Here is a 15597-nt window from a genome sequence, read left to right as displayed (position 1 = left end):
CTGCTTTGAGACTTTCACTGAAAAACGGTCTGGATTATTTTTTTTTTTAGGGATGTCTCTGTGGTTTTTGTAAGATCTAATGTTTTTTCATCTAAGCTTTTTTTAGTTTGGATAATGTCCACCTTTTCTGACTGGTGGCCTCCACTCACTGTGTGTGTGTGTGTGTGTCCTGCATGATCATGGGCTGATCTCTCCTCTCTCTTGTGGTTTCACTACTGTCTAGTCTATACAACCAGAAATAGCTGGTACGTCGTGCATGTGGCTTTAAATGCCACGTGCACGACGCTTTCTTAGAAGCTGAGGTCAGTTTTAGTTTTCTATACGTTACATTGCACTCTGTAATTTTCACTTCTTGGCCAAAAGAGGTCATGTAATTTTTGGAAAGCATGATTTAAGGATAAAAAAAAAAAAAAATGATCATGCTGCAATTTATGCTCAGGCATGCAGCCTCATGTGCCCTTTGTAATTTCAGGAATAGCTACTGAATTTTATAATGGGTTAAAAGCAGCTGTCATGTAGCGGAGAGCAACATGTGTCATTTTAAGCATTTTTATTTTATATCTGTTGGTTACAAAATATAGATGCAGGAAAAAAGTAAAAACCAAAGTGATATACAACAAATCTGTATGCAGTTTTTGAGCTTTTCTCTGTTCTTTATTCTTTTATTTGTAAAATATTGGATAATTCTACCTCAAACAGTTAAAATTAAACCATCTGAGACAACTTTGGTGGAATGGCTAACAAGTCATAGACATCTGAAATGTGCCAAAGAGCCTCAACCAGACATGATGTGTTGTATTTTATAAACTTAATCCCTTCATAATGTGCTTAGAATGTATGTGGTGGGCATAGCTTATATGAGGCTTCAGCAGTCTGAGTTAGTCATATCAAGTGTATATCTGCCACATTTACAGTGTTTTTTAGTAAATAAAAATCCCTATTTGTCTCTCGTCAGACAGTGTTTTCCTGTTCAGCTGCAGTGGAATGATAGTAACAAAAAGAGGGACTTTGGCTCTAAAAAGACAAAAAGATATTGACTTGATTCGACTCGTTTGGACGACTGAAGCTTCATATTAGCTTCAAATAAACACATTTTTGCACAGATGGAGGACTGTGGATTTTGTCCCTCATCCCATTATGAAGGGATCTTCTAATGGTCAGTATGAACAGGAGGAATGATCACAGCAAGAAAAACATGTTTCAATGTTCATTTGGGCACCTAACTGTTGTTTTAGGACAGACTTTGAAGAATTGTGATCCCATCCTTGAAGACAAGACTTTACCTAAAGTAGTTTTAAGTACTACAGCCCTGAGAGGAAGTACAGCAGCTGAATAATCTAATTATCCTTTGAAATAGCCTAAAATGACATGCTCAGTATCTCAGGAGGAAATTGATACTGGCTGTTTCAGGGACTGACACTTATGACCTTTGGCAAAACGGATATGTTTTCAAACTGCTAGTTCATCACGCTGCACAAAAAAAACTACAAATGTGCAGAAGCTTAGGTCTCATCTGATGACTCCCTTCCCATCTGCTTCAGTTTCTGTCTCCTGTGGCTCTGCCCCGCTCTCTGACTCCTTAATGGAAAACCAGTCTGTTGCTTCAAGCACCTTAAACACTTCCTGAAGTTGTTCCGCAAAGGAAACAAGTGGAATCCACCTCGAAACAAGTGAAATCCACCTCATCCATGACAGAAATGTTACTGTGAAAAACTTTGATAATTCAATTCAAGACAAAAATCACAGCTGAAGATTACAGTATAGTCTGTGTAGGAATAACTAGTGGAGACGATGGCAGACAAGTCATGATGTTTGTTTCGTTGTCTACCTCCGGGACATCCCCTCAGGGATTGGCAGTCTGCTTGACGCACCGACCTGGCAGAGTTTTGCCCTGGAAAACACATCAGATGAGCGTAACATGCACGTTGCAAATCGCTCAAGCTGGAGTGCACAGATCAGCAAGATGAATTTCAGGTAAATAGCAAAAAAAATTGACAAAACACAATTTTTTTATGTCTAAATGTTGCTTTATTTTCAACACACACTTTCATTTGCAATTGATACATATTTGTAACATATAACCTCCCTTTTCTTTCCAAAAATATGTAGCAGGAGACCAAATCATGTGAAAGAAAGAACGTGATACAAAAATTGCAAATAGGAGATGCTGTACTCTTCATTAAAAAACTTATATTGGGGTTAAATATGTGAACATGCGATGAGTGTTTTTTTTCATATTCTTTGCCTGTTTTATTATATGAAAAAATGAACAAAACCTATGTGTCATATCTGTGAAATAATAAAAGTTTGTAAGAAATTCAGTTATTCATTATAAATGATAGCCACGTGTTTTGTTTTGTTTTTGGCCTTTTTTAAAGTTAAACATAGAAGGTCAAGAGTGAGATGAGAAGATTGATACCACTGTCATGTAAATATGAAGCTATAACCAGGAGATGGTTAGCTTAGCTTAGCATAAAGACTTTGAACAGGGAGAAACAGCTAGCCTACTTCGACCCAAAGATAACAAAACCAGCCTACTAGCACCTCACAAATGTATACGTTATATCTCGTTTATTTAATATGTACAAAATATGCAACGTGAGAATGCCAAGTTTTAATTTTGGGGGGCGATTACGCTCTGGAACTATTTCTTGACCAGGTGCAGTGACTTCCTTTCCCCAAATTTTGAACTCTTCCTTTAATTCCATGTTTGTATAATTGGCAATAACATTTGCTAGCAATTTCATTGACTTTTTGGTGTATTTTGTAGTTTATTAAATAAAACATGTCAAACATGTATTTACATATATAAACCTTGTAAATTCCTCAAGTTTAAAAGTTTAAAGTTTATTTGTAATGGAGGTTTTGTCCATCAAACCAAAGAGAAACATTATGAAAAGGAGGGATTCTGGCATGCCAACAGTAGCAGAAACTGTTGATTTTGTGCTTCTTCCATGTGCAAAATTTGGTTGCCTAAGTCTATCAGACATAGGACAGTTTGTCAGAGGGGAGGTTTTTGCTCTGAATACTTGTTTCATACTTGCAAAAGCAGCACTATCTTGAATAAAAATCCTCAACTTAAACGTTCAAAAGTCTTTGTTCAACAGCATTATTCAGGCCATTTCTTCTTTCATCAGTTTCTTGGTTGGACAGATTTAATGCAGCCTTTAATTAGCTGCATCTTTCAAGGCAACTGTAAGAGCCTGAGGAGGAGGCTGGCCTTGAAATGAAGCAAGAAAAAAATGATGAGAGGAGGAGGAGAGTGAAAGAAGAAGGGGGACAGAGAGAGAGAGAGAGAAGGAGCTTGTTTCAGTGTGCAGTAATCACTCATCCAGGAGCCCGTTCCACTCAGGGATATTTGGATTTTTTCAGTCTGGATGCTGTAGCTCAGGGTTGGGCTCTCTGACTTCGCTGTCTGTCTGTGTGTGAGGACGCTGCATGTCTGGCGTGCAGACATGGGCCCCTCGTTGCGCTCTAGGATTACTCTCTGCCTGGCCATCACCTTGGCTCAGGTGATCGCTGTGACCTGCCAAGAAGATACTAAGAACGGTGAGTGACAACCGTCCCAGATATGACTCTGTCTTCTTTCTTCTGATTGGTTTTCTGTGTTGATACCTGATATGTCCAAGTGCAACCGAAAGGTTGGAACAGAAAAGATCGTAAAGATGTTTTGGCTTGATGAAGTCAATGAAATATTCCTCTGCTTCTGTGCTAACACAGAAACTGAAAGTTCATCAAATCACTCTGGAAAAATTACTTTCAGTCCCACTCGGAAACACAAATGTTTCAATACTGCAAATGCTGGCTATATGTCATTATTTTTTTAATGTTTGTTTCATGTGTGATTTATGACAACAATGTTTCCTCAAGATCTGCTGTCTTCAAAAGAGTCATGATTGAGTTACTACATTTTGATATCTTTGTAACTGATGCCTGTAAAAACATTTTCCTCTGTATTTCTTATGAAACTGACAAGTTTTTTTTTTGATTTCTGTTTGTTTTTCTCATTATACTCCTGGTTTATGTTTTTTTTTCTTTTTTTAAAAAAATTAAGGATGTGGTTAGGGAATTTGCTCCTCTCACTGTTTTAATTTATAAGTTAAACTGGGGCTGCTCTTCCTCCCAACAGCTGGACCACACTGACCTTGTGGTTCGGGAACTAAAGGTTGAAATCACACCCACGGCGTGGACCAGAAAGGGCTTATTATGCCTTAATGAAACACCATTTTACTGTTCATGAAGCTGCTAAAAGCCACAAAATGATGATGATTAGTGTGTTCAAGTGGTGTGGACACACAAAACATCTGTAAAAAAAGTGAAAACTATCAGGAATTAATTGGAAAGGTGATAACAAATGTTGTGATTCTCTTGGAAGAAAGAAGTAATATTGAGACAAAATCTCTGATTCAAAATGATTTCTTAAAAGAACAGGATGTGGCTTAACCTGTTTGGGCACGTTTTCTAAAATAAAATGTCCCAGTAGATGTGATCTTGGGTCAAAAATACCCCCCCGCCCCCTCCCCTTGCAGGCTTCAGTATACACTAAAGAGCATGCAGGGCTGGCTGGGCTATTTCAGTGCGAGGTTGAGGCTGAATGAAGGGGTTCTGAGTGCCACGGCTATAATGATGTGGCCTTGTGGATGGGGTGGACAAAAGCAGGCCACTAATTTTGGTCAGACTCCGGGCCAGAAGCAGACAAGACACACCCAGAGTGAGAGGATGCTGGATATGAAATATGCTCCACTCGTCTTTTATCCAAGATTACCTCCACTGAAGCGTTTACGCTTCAAAAGGAGAAAGAAAAACTTAACTTACAGATGTTCACCTACATCTGAGTTCATTCTGAAAGGTTGTGACATGTGCAGTAGCTGTTTTATGACTCTGTCATCTTTCAGTGCAGTTCTGCTTGGTGAAGGCGTTTTCTCCAGCTGTGGACTGACAGCTGTCCCTACAGGCCCAAACTTTGGAGCTGGGTTGATTCAACCAATAAAAAGTGAAAAATGTTACGGGACAATAATTTACACAAACACTGCTGTGTTCTAATACTGCTGATATATGTCTTAACTTTCATTTTTTTGCTTTGTGCTGCATCTTAAGTTACAGTTTTACGTTGTTTTTTCTGTTTTAGAGGATCATCTGAGGTCTGTTTATGGACACTTCAAGCCTCAAGAGGCCTTTATAATCTTGGTCCCTTTATATTATTGCCTCACTATGCTGCTGCTGCTGCTGCTACTATAACTACTAGCACCTAAACTACTGTGCTAATTTTGCTCTTTTCTTGACATATTACAAAGTTGAAAATAAAAACATTAAGAACTGATAAAACAATAATGTTCTCTGATGATAAGAGTTGTTTGTTGACCATGTAATCCATCCCCTGTCATCACTGGCCATTGTGAGCTTCTGTTTAGTATAATAAAATAACAGTTCAATATCTTAGGAAATATTTGCTTTCCTGCTTAGAGTTAGATGAGAACATTGATACCAATCTCATGTCTGTTGAGTAAAAATGAAGCTACTGCCAGCAGATGGTTAGCTTAGCTTAGCAAAAAGCAACAGAGGGAAACAGCTAGCCCGGTTCTGTGCAAAGGTTAAATATCCGCCTACCTACACCTATAAAGCTCCCAAATTAACATTTATCTTATTTGTTTAATCTGTATAAAACCAAAGTGTAAAAACTGTTATCACTAGCTGTTTGCTCTTTATGCTAAGCTAAGCTAACCAATGCTTAATTAGCCTGCAGACGTGAGAATGGTCTCAATCTTCTCAACTCTCACTCATACGAAAGAAAATAAGCATATTTCCCAAAACAACTTCAAGTTTCAAACAACTCGTAAACTATTTAATATAATTTTAGCTGTCAAAATGGGAATTTAAAAAATAAGTAATTCCCAGAGGCCATCGATAGCATGGAAGTAGTGTAGTTATCAGATTTGCTCCCAGGTAGCATGACCTGGAAAAGGGACACAGTTCAGATGACGTCAATATAAGGTGACAAATGTCTATATTAGGAGGAGTTGGGCTGGTAGATGGCAAAATGTGGACTTTTTTGCCATCCACCCAACCCAATTTTAAACCACTTTACTTTAACTGTAAACCACACCATGTTTCAAGTGATCATTTTAACCCAAACTATGATCTTTCCCAAACCCTAACCAAGTAATTTTTGTGCCTAAACCTAATCAGACCTTAACCACAGCATTATCACACCATAAAACATCATTATTTTTTAACAGTGATTTGTAACAGTTTTGGAAAGCACCAATATAGGCGACGTAATAGAAAACGCTCCTACGGGTCGTTCTGGAGTGCTGGTACAATCGACCTATGAGGTTGTTTAATTATGAGTGTGTATTGTCAAAAAAACAATACTTGTGATTTTTTGGCTTTAATTTGAATATTTAGACCCCTGAAGGTGTAAAATTATCCAGATTATCCAAAAATGCGAGGAAAGCGTGAAAAAAAATTATCATAACTTTGTGTAGCAGAAATATGTTTTTCTGCTTTCCTGTCCTATGAATCATCTAACAACTACATGTGTGTGTGTGTGTGGGGGGGTCCCTATTCCCAGATTAGAAACACTGATCTAAACACCATGCTAAGGGATCATGTCAAAAGCTGTGTCAGTCATAGGTAACAAAATCAGACTCTACATTAGCAGGCCAAAGTCTTTCCTGCAATTAGTGTCGAAAGAAACGTTTTGGTTGTCTAAAAGTTGAGAAATCAAGTGTAGATCAAGTGTAGTTTGAGACTGAATTCAGCTGCTCTGTTTGTTTCGGGGCCAGGTATGTCAGCTGTTGTTGTGTTGAAACAGTGTGCTGAGATTTATGATACTGGCTGTCAGCTTGTTAAGACATTGACTAGCCATTTAGCATTTTAGTGTGCTGTTTTTGGCTTAGTGTGTAAATGTGTGTTTGAATGGGAAAAAGTGGATCAGAGACCAACACTTGCAGGTTTAAAGTGGATAAAACTTTCTTTTCTCTCTCTCTAGTGGCATATTTTTGTCACTACTCTCAACACAAATCAAATTATAATTTTAGGTTAAACAGGTTATTAATCTGTAAATTGCTGTAGTTTGAGGTTAGGGCGGTAGTTTCCAACATTTTTGGCTTGTGACCAAAACTTTCCCTTTTTTGGATTGTTTTATTTGACAGACCCAGACATGAAGAGGTGAAAGTATACAGTATCTCACAAGAAGAAAGCAACAAGTGTCTCAATTTCCAGCTTTTTTCTTCATTGAAGTCAGTTTATGTGGGCTGAATGTTTTTTTTAATAATAAACCTGAGTTGAGGAGGTTGGGGGGTCTGCAAAACCACAAGGTGAGAGAGCAGCACAGACATATTCCACTTAAAAAGAAGCCTAGAGTTAGTCATGATAAGCACTCACATATTTTAAAATATCTGCCCCCTGCCTAAAAATATATAAACTTTAAAATCATAGGGTTCTGCAGATGATAGCTTTACTGTATGTGTTCAGTTTAAAAGATGTATTTTATCTGTAAAGCTCAATGACAAGGTTGAAAGGTTCAGTATTCCAAAAAACAAGACAGTTGTAGAAGGAAAGAAAACTAACAAATGCTGGAAAAAAATAGCCAAACTCTGTGGCTTGAACAACCTGCTGAATAAAGCTACAACTCTCTTTTGGTTATGTTTTCATAAAGCGAGCTACTCTGCAGGGAGAAGCAGGTTTCAAAGCGGGAGGCTTCTCCGGGTGTGGCATCTCTGCGCTCTCCCAAATAAAGGCAAACCACAAGTTTTACCCCAATCCCAACGTATAATACAGCAGCTGTGGTTTTCCCTGAAATAACTTGTGCTTTTGAAAACGAGCGTCTCTCGCGGGGAGAGGCTCCACCGCATAATTAGTACTTAGGACGTCACTAAACTGCCTGGGTTGAAATATGCTCAAGAAGTCCTTATAGCAGGTGGCTATATTTGCTTCCCCCCCCCCTCCTTCTTTTTGGTGCTACACTTTTTCCTGATAGTTTTTTATAAAACACTGATGGACAAAGGAGATATAATCCTAGAGGGAGTACACTTTACTAGGAAAAAAATGTTCTTTTTACACAGCAAAAAACATTCATCATAACATGTCATTTTGTCTTTCATGCCATAAAACCTTTTTTTTCATAAAGCGAGACAAATATCTGTAAATAAGGAATCATAATTACACTTCTGAACATTTTCCCCTCCCTGTGTCAGTATATGGAAACAAGTATTTATAAAATGTCACTATTTTTAATTAGATGAAATGATTTCACACTGCTGGTTTATCAAAATTTTTATTCATAACTTGCTAAAATTAATGTAACACTAACATTTCAACAACTTCTTGAGTGTCAAAATCTTATTTTTAACACCCATTAGAGTGAGGCAGCTCCAATATTTCCTTTTTTTTCTTGAAATGGCTGTATTTTGTACAAAAAAATAAAAATAAATAAATTATAGGATTGCACTGGCACATTTTACTCTGAATCTTGGCACATACCTCTTGATTAAATTACATGTAGATGGGGTTTGTGTGCCTTGATGAAAAGTATAGGTCTCATCTGGTTTTATGTTTAGACAGAGACACTGCTGCTGCAGAGATGATTGCATACTTGCATACAGACACATTTATAGACATATTTACAGCCAGGAGCTGTCAACTTCAACCGCAGTCTAGTCACTCTGACTGGATTATTGAAATGCCTTGCTCAAGTGCGGCTCAGGGGCAATTTAAATTAATTTAATTTACAGACATATACTGCTCATTCTGGTTTCTTTTTGACCTAATTTTAGCGAAAACTAAAATGTTACAAAATGCAAAACAAATGTACTTCATATCATTTTGCCAGTGTATATATACTATTAAAAACAGGGTTTTTAGATTGCTATATATGTATAAAACCTTAGTTGACTTGTTGCTTAGAAAAAATTATATTCAAAAGAAGCACTCCAGAGATCTAGTTAAACATTACCATAAAGTTTGGCGACTTGGGAGAGACAGATCAAAAAATAAAGGCCAGGATATCCCAACTTTTGGTCCGTAATGTTAGTCAAACTCTAAAAACTGCTGAATACTACAATTCCCATAATACATCTTGACAGCATTTTTACATTAGACCCTCCCTGCCTGGTAAACGCTCATGTCTGTGGGATTCCACACCCCTGTTTTACATCAACTTTCCTTAAAAAACCTGTAATCTCCAAACTGAAGTCGATATGATCCTGATGACCTCACAAGGGCTATTTTCATCCTCAACAACCACAGAAGACAAAACTGTTTTATTCTAGACTGAGCAGTTTTCTCCGGGACTCAGTGTGTCATGGAGTGTGTGTAAAATCCGTGGAATTCCCCTTTAATGTTCATGGGTTATAATCACGGTACACAGTCGATTTTATTGGCCCACATATATAATTTAGGTCTTTCTCTTCATGCTGACAGATAAGTACATTTATTCAAGTACAGTTTTGAGGTGTTTGTGCTTCTCTACAATTCAAAGGGAAATATTGTACTTTTTACTCCACTACTGTTATTTGACAGCTACAGTTAACAGACTGTACTGATGTGTGTACAGAATAGACCAGATAACAAAATTACAGAAATACAACATAGAAAAACTATCTATAATACGAATGATCACAACCTTTATCATATTTGAAACAGCTTTTCATTTGAGTTTTCAGCTTTAGAGAAGCCCCAGTGGCCTAATGGATAAGGCACTGGCCTCCTAAGCCAGGGATTGTGGGTTCGAGTCCCATCTGGGGTGATTTCCAGCAGAGTGGTGCAGTGAAAGTGTTCTGGGCCTGTAACCCTGATGATGATCAATGGATCAAAACCATCCTCTCTCAGGAAAGCTCTATCTTTCTTCACAGTGCTTTGTTCTCGGATTAACCCTCATGCAGGTGTTATTGCAAAGTGGGATGATAAAAATGAATCCTAAAAGGCTGAGAGGGTGCTACAATAGATGGCTGACAATGACACAGTAATGCCAGCTGATTTGTATTGTGTTACTTGGTAAAGGCTGCAGCCTACTGGCCAACAGTGGAAAGTACAGTAGAGTGCGTTCCTTCATTGTTGTGATATTTTGGGAGGATTTTATTTCTCAATCTAATATGACATGTTTTGAGACTTAAATATTTTGGGATCATGTGGGAAATAAGGATTCTCATCTTACTATGTTATACCTTGGATTCTATTATGTTTTTTAGATCCATAAATAAGAGAAAAGACTACATTTATTTTGTGTTGGCCTATTGGTTCACATGTTCAAACATTAATGCTTCTGCTGTGGTGCAATTTATAGAATAACACTGATCATGTCCTCCAAAAATGCCTGATTTTATTTATTTTAGAATTAAAACTATACTTTACTTATACCTAATGTCTCCTACATGCAAAGAAAATGATTCATGACCCTTAGAGTATTTTCAAAAAGGTGAAAATGACACATTCACCAAGTCAGTGACACACCTTTTAGATGGTTTCCACATGTCCATTGCTGCTCTGCTTGACTCAGACAGCTGCACCGAAAAACAGCAAAACCTACTCCAACAATCAGATATGGAGCCCAGAGCCGTGTCGAGTCTGTGTGTGCGACACAGGGGCTGTAGTGTGTGAGGACGAGGTGTGTGAGGAGCTAAGTGACTGCCAGACGGCTGTGACCCCAGAGGGCGAGTGTTGCCCTGTGTGCTCGACTGCAGCACCAACACAGAGTACAAACACTAAAGCAGGTAAATGAAGTTACTACTGTGGCACTTTCCTCCTGAAGGGATTGTTGGATAACTATCATTATGGGGTTTTTACAGTCATACATAGCATTTAGCTTCTTATCTTATACATGCCAGTTTTATGCTGTCATCCAGGCTGTTTTTCACCCTCTAGCAACAGATCTAGAGACTCCTTACCATTATGGGAGACAATATCTCGTCTTCAATTATAAGAGCCAACAAGTCAGAGCAATTGTTACTAATCTACTAGCTTTAACAAGCAAATAAGGGAGAGTAGGAGCGATTTAGCAAATATATTGGTGTCCAAATTTGTTGTTGTCTTGAGACTGACTATGAAGGCCCAACAGGTTCCTGCAATAACTAGACAGGTGTTTTAAATTATTTTAGCTGATTAAACCTCCCCTCTGGACTGTGTTGATGTCTAAAAACTGAGCTTGACTGACATCACGCCCCCGTTCACTTATTTACTGCTCCACATACAGTATAACAGACACTAATAGTTTACTATACAGTATGCAGTAAATCAAGATTTTGGAAAAAACTTATAACAAATTTGGACAAACTTATAAATATGAATATATGTATATGTATTTTTGTGTTTTGTGCAGTTCCATATGTATTTTATTATTCAGTTTTGTGTATTTTAAAGGCCCATGGAGGGATGTGCATCGCAAACTAGTTTAGGCAATAAATGTTGCAGTATATGGCATTAGTTCATGCTATATACTTGTCCCTATACAAATAAACATTAAATAAATAAATACATTCACTGACAAGAATAGTGTTGCAAGACTGTAATATTTGCAGTCATAAAAAGTGACACATTGCATTGTAGAATTGTTAAAAGTCACTAAAAGATCTGCTTCACATTAATATAGTGCACTATGTAATAAATAGGGAGTGATTTTGGAGAAGAGTTTTCACCTTTCTCTTTCTTATTAGTTCATGATGTTTGGGGACAACTTTCACCTGAGCAGAGGTCTAATCAGCTAGAGTGATTGAAAACACCTGTGTGGGTGTGCAGGGCTGTTAAGATTAAAGAGAGCATATAACAAGGATGTACTTACAAGTAATGTTGTAATATCTATAGTTAATGTAACTGGAAATTTGGTACACTTGTGGACAAGAAGTGTGCAAACCAGAACATTTAAATAGGCTTACATTTCATTTTTAGTAGATTCACTGTAAAACAAACAAACAAACAAAAAAAAATCAAGTGCATGTTTATTTTATTTTAAAAAGGATATTTAGTGTCCTATATTTTCATGTAGACTAATATATTTAGTAATATATGCTTATACATTTAATGAGCCATTAACTGTGGTTCTGTGATGTTTACATGAGAGGTTATTAAGTATTAAACAAAAGGAGGTAAAATAACAGCCTTAAAAAGTCTACTGGAGAAAATGGTTAAATTCTAGTGAAACAACCCAAAGAATCACATTTTCTGACTTTGAATGAGGTCTGCAGAAGAACAAGAGGATTATAAACATCATACAGTAGTTGTGAGTGAGTTCTATATTTCACCAGTGGTTCCTCTTTATCACCTGATTACCTGAAACAATGAGATCATTCCTGCTTTCAGACAAGTTGACCTGCAGTAAGAGGATCGTTTATATAACTGATCTTCTCGTCTTTAAACAGGAAACAAAGCTGTAGATGGAAACCCTGAAAACCTCCCTGCCAATATACACTGGTAGTCTTTGCCACACGGTCCAGTTGAAGCCAACTCTTTGGATCACTGGTTAACTCACGAGCGCTATAAACTGTCAGTCCTCTGCGGTTCAAGTGTTACTTTTGCTGTTTGCTGACACCACAAGTTCCACAGTCCAAGCTGAGGAAACCAGTTTTCTCCGTATTATGTTTAAAGGTTTTTGAGCAACTGCTGTGAGAATCCCGACCACAAGAATCATAATTGTTTTCTCTTGGTTTAAACGTCTCGAGAATAGTCTGGATTAGCTCCACTGCAGCGGAGTAGAGCTAAAATAGAACATCTACAAAAAACTATATATATACTTTTATACTCTTACAAAATTTAATACACATTTGAGAAAAAAGCTTGGGGAGAAGTGGTGGAATGTAACAAAGTACATTAACTTATACTTTACTTTACTTGAGTTTTTACTTTACACTTCTATTCCACTAGATTTTGGATGCAAATATACTTTTCACTCCAGCTTTAGTTACTTTGAAGATTCAGATTATTAATACAAAATATTATCAACTAATACACTCTGACGTATTTTCATAGATTAAGATACCCAGTAGTATATAAAGTAGGTCAAACCTTCCTTTACCAGCTGTGACATTTGTGATGCGTACACATAATTGCATCAATAATGATAATGCAGTAATATAATGTACTGTGTATTATTCTGGAATGGGACATTCTGCATAACTTTTGGTACTTTAAGTACAAGTATAATTGATACTTAGTACTTTTACTCAAGTAAAATTTTGAGTATTTCTACACTGTGGTATTGCTGTTTTTACTTAAGAAAAAGATCTGAATTCTTCTTCTGTCACTATTAGGATTAGTTTAAGTTTTTTTGCTTTCTGAGAAGTATTGTAAAAACATGAAAACTGCAAACTATTCTAGAGTTGCATAAGGAAAGAAAGAACTTATACATCGTTAATTTGGTGGATGCAGTGAAGTTCATTATTATTGACATACATTTGGCTTCCCAGCTCCTTAGCTGTGATCAACTTTGTCTTTCTTTGAAAGTACATTGTATGTTTGCGTTGATGCACACAGAAGGTTCTTTGAGTGAAGGTTTTTCTTGATGTACTGGAGGTTTTGATACAACAAGTAGTGCAATATAGCTGAGGAAAATTGCGAAATCCTGATTTAAAGCCCCATAATGATGCACGAAGTACCAACTGAAAAGGAACCACCCATGATACTCACGTGGCTCCTGTTCTGTCATGAGGGTACGTGCACAGAAAACGGCAAGACCTACTCCAACAACAATCAGATATGGAGCCCAGAACCGTGTCTAATGTGTGTGTGCGACATGGGGACTGTGGTGTGTGAAGACGTGGTGGGTGAGGAGCTAGGGGACTGCCAGACAACCGTGGCCCCAGAGGGCGAGTGTTGGCCTGTGTGCTCGACAGCCGCACCACAACCTCCTAGCAAGGACAATAAAACTGGTAATAAAAGTTTAAGAAGCATCTTTATCCTGATATTTGGCAGAGAGGATTTAAACTGGTCTGCCTGTTCCATAAATATCCACATTGGAGGTACATATGTGGATTTTTATGATGTTTAACAAATAGACTTTAGAGTACTAGAGTGTAAATGATGCCTCGTAGCCACTCTACATTTCTTCTTATCTCATTTGCATTTGAAGATGAATGTCCTTACCTCTTTCAGACCACTTCCCCATCTCTTGTCATTGTTTCTTGTTTGCCAAAAAACAAACTCTTCAGTCTCTTCAGCCAAAAAGTTTATCCATTTCTTCACGATTTTTGTGTTTTTTAGTTTTCATCTCATTATTTGCCTGTCTTGTTGTCTCTTACATGTCTTTGTATCTACTGTGGCGTCATCATAACAAGGATGACATATAAATGTTTATTATGCTCTGTTTTGCACATATTTTAAGTTGCTTTCAATGGAATTATGTACCTAATACCCCGTTTACATCTTTTACTGTCATGAACTAATAATTTTGGCAATATTAATGAAGATTTCCCCAAAAAACAGCCTCACATACCACATGAGTCCTCACAAACTAACACTTTAGTTTATTCTTTTACAGATGCTTACATATCCAAAATAATATTCCAATAGCATAAAATTACACCTTGGTAATGTTTTGGAGAGACTACGCTGGTTAGCAATGTATATAAAGAGATCACGAGAACTTTAGATGTGAATTGCATGCAAATTTATGGAACTTCATTGTGTTGTTCACTAAAATTTGGCTAATACTGACAGATAAATACCTCATCTTAACTTTGGTGGAGGAAAAATCAACCAATCAATGGACTCTTGGGTGACTGGCACTTGGGATGAGAGAGTTTAAATAAAGAACATAATCAAAATCAAGCAATCTATCAAAAAATAATGCAGTACATACACTGCACGCATAGCATTCAACCAAGTTTTTAGTCATATTTTTAATCAATTTTCATATTTTTCCATGTTAATTTAATTACAGTGTTCTACTTGATATTTTTTTTTATAATGCATGGATTTCTGTAGGCCTGAAAATGGTCCAACTTAGTCTAAAAAAATTATATGTATATATGTATAACAAAAGCTCACAATGTGAGCTTGAAATTATAAAATGTAAACTGCACTTTGGGTCCCTATATTCCCAGAAAAAAGTACATTACAGAGGGCTTGTGGTAGGTGCAGCCCTGATGACATTTTAAATCTGAAACCACATCATACCCTCGAGTGCATATGCCAACAGCATGTCTACAAATAGAGACTGGAAACCAATAAACAGCTGGTCTCATTCCCCAAAATGATGTGTTACACCAGCTATATCAGCTGACCGTGAATGATTTGGGGGTACTGATGTCAGTTGATGTTCTGTTTCATCAAGATTCCTGTACAGAGGATGGCAAAGTCTACTCCAACAATCAGATTTGGAAGCCTGAACCGTGTCGAGTCTGTATATGCGACATGGGGACGGTGGTATGTGAGGACGTGGTGTGTGAGGATGTAGGTCACTGCCAGACCTCGGAGACTCCAGAGGGAGAGTGCTGCCCCGTGTGCTTGGCAGCGGCACAGCGCCCAAACACAGATACTGACACTGGTAAACTGTAGACTGTCTGTAACCTGCAGAAATATTACGTGGATGCATCTTCTTTCTTGCAGTGTTCAGTGACTTTTTTCAGGACTGCTGGTACTCTTCGTCCTCTCTCACAGCCTGAAAGC

At 37.5% G+C, this 15597-nt stretch overlaps 1 protein-coding gene and 1 non-coding gene across 3 annotated transcripts in view; both read left to right on the top strand.

The window, feature by feature from the left end:
• Positions 1 to 2961: 2961 nt before the first annotated feature.
• LOC122976717 (collagen alpha-2(V) chain-like) overlaps positions 2962 to 15597 on the top strand; it is a 30355-nt gene continuing 17719 nt past the window's right edge. The window contains exon 1 of one of the 2 annotated variants that reach the window (XM_044345359.1): positions 2962 to 3549. In XM_044345359.1, coding sequence (XP_044201294.1) covers positions 3456 to 3549 — 94 coding nt within the window. In that variant the 5' untranslated portion in view covers positions 2962 to 3455. Of the gene's footprint in view, positions 3550 to 10456; positions 10713 to 15597 lie in introns of those variants that run through there. The other variant, XM_044345358.1, reaches the window with a different exon arrangement.
• Positions 9676 to 9748, top strand: trnar-ccu. Its single transcript has one exon. It is a non-coding gene; the product is annotated as a tRNA-Arg (tRNA).

This window comes from Thunnus albacares, chromosome 24, assembly GCF_914725855.1.
Source record: "Thunnus albacares chromosome 24, fThuAlb1.1, whole genome shotgun sequence".
NCBI lineage: Eukaryota > Metazoa > Chordata > Actinopteri > Scombriformes > Scombridae > Thunnus > Thunnus albacares.
The sequence above is the reverse complement of the archived record's forward strand: the minus strand, read 5'-3'. Positions and strand labels throughout refer to the sequence as shown.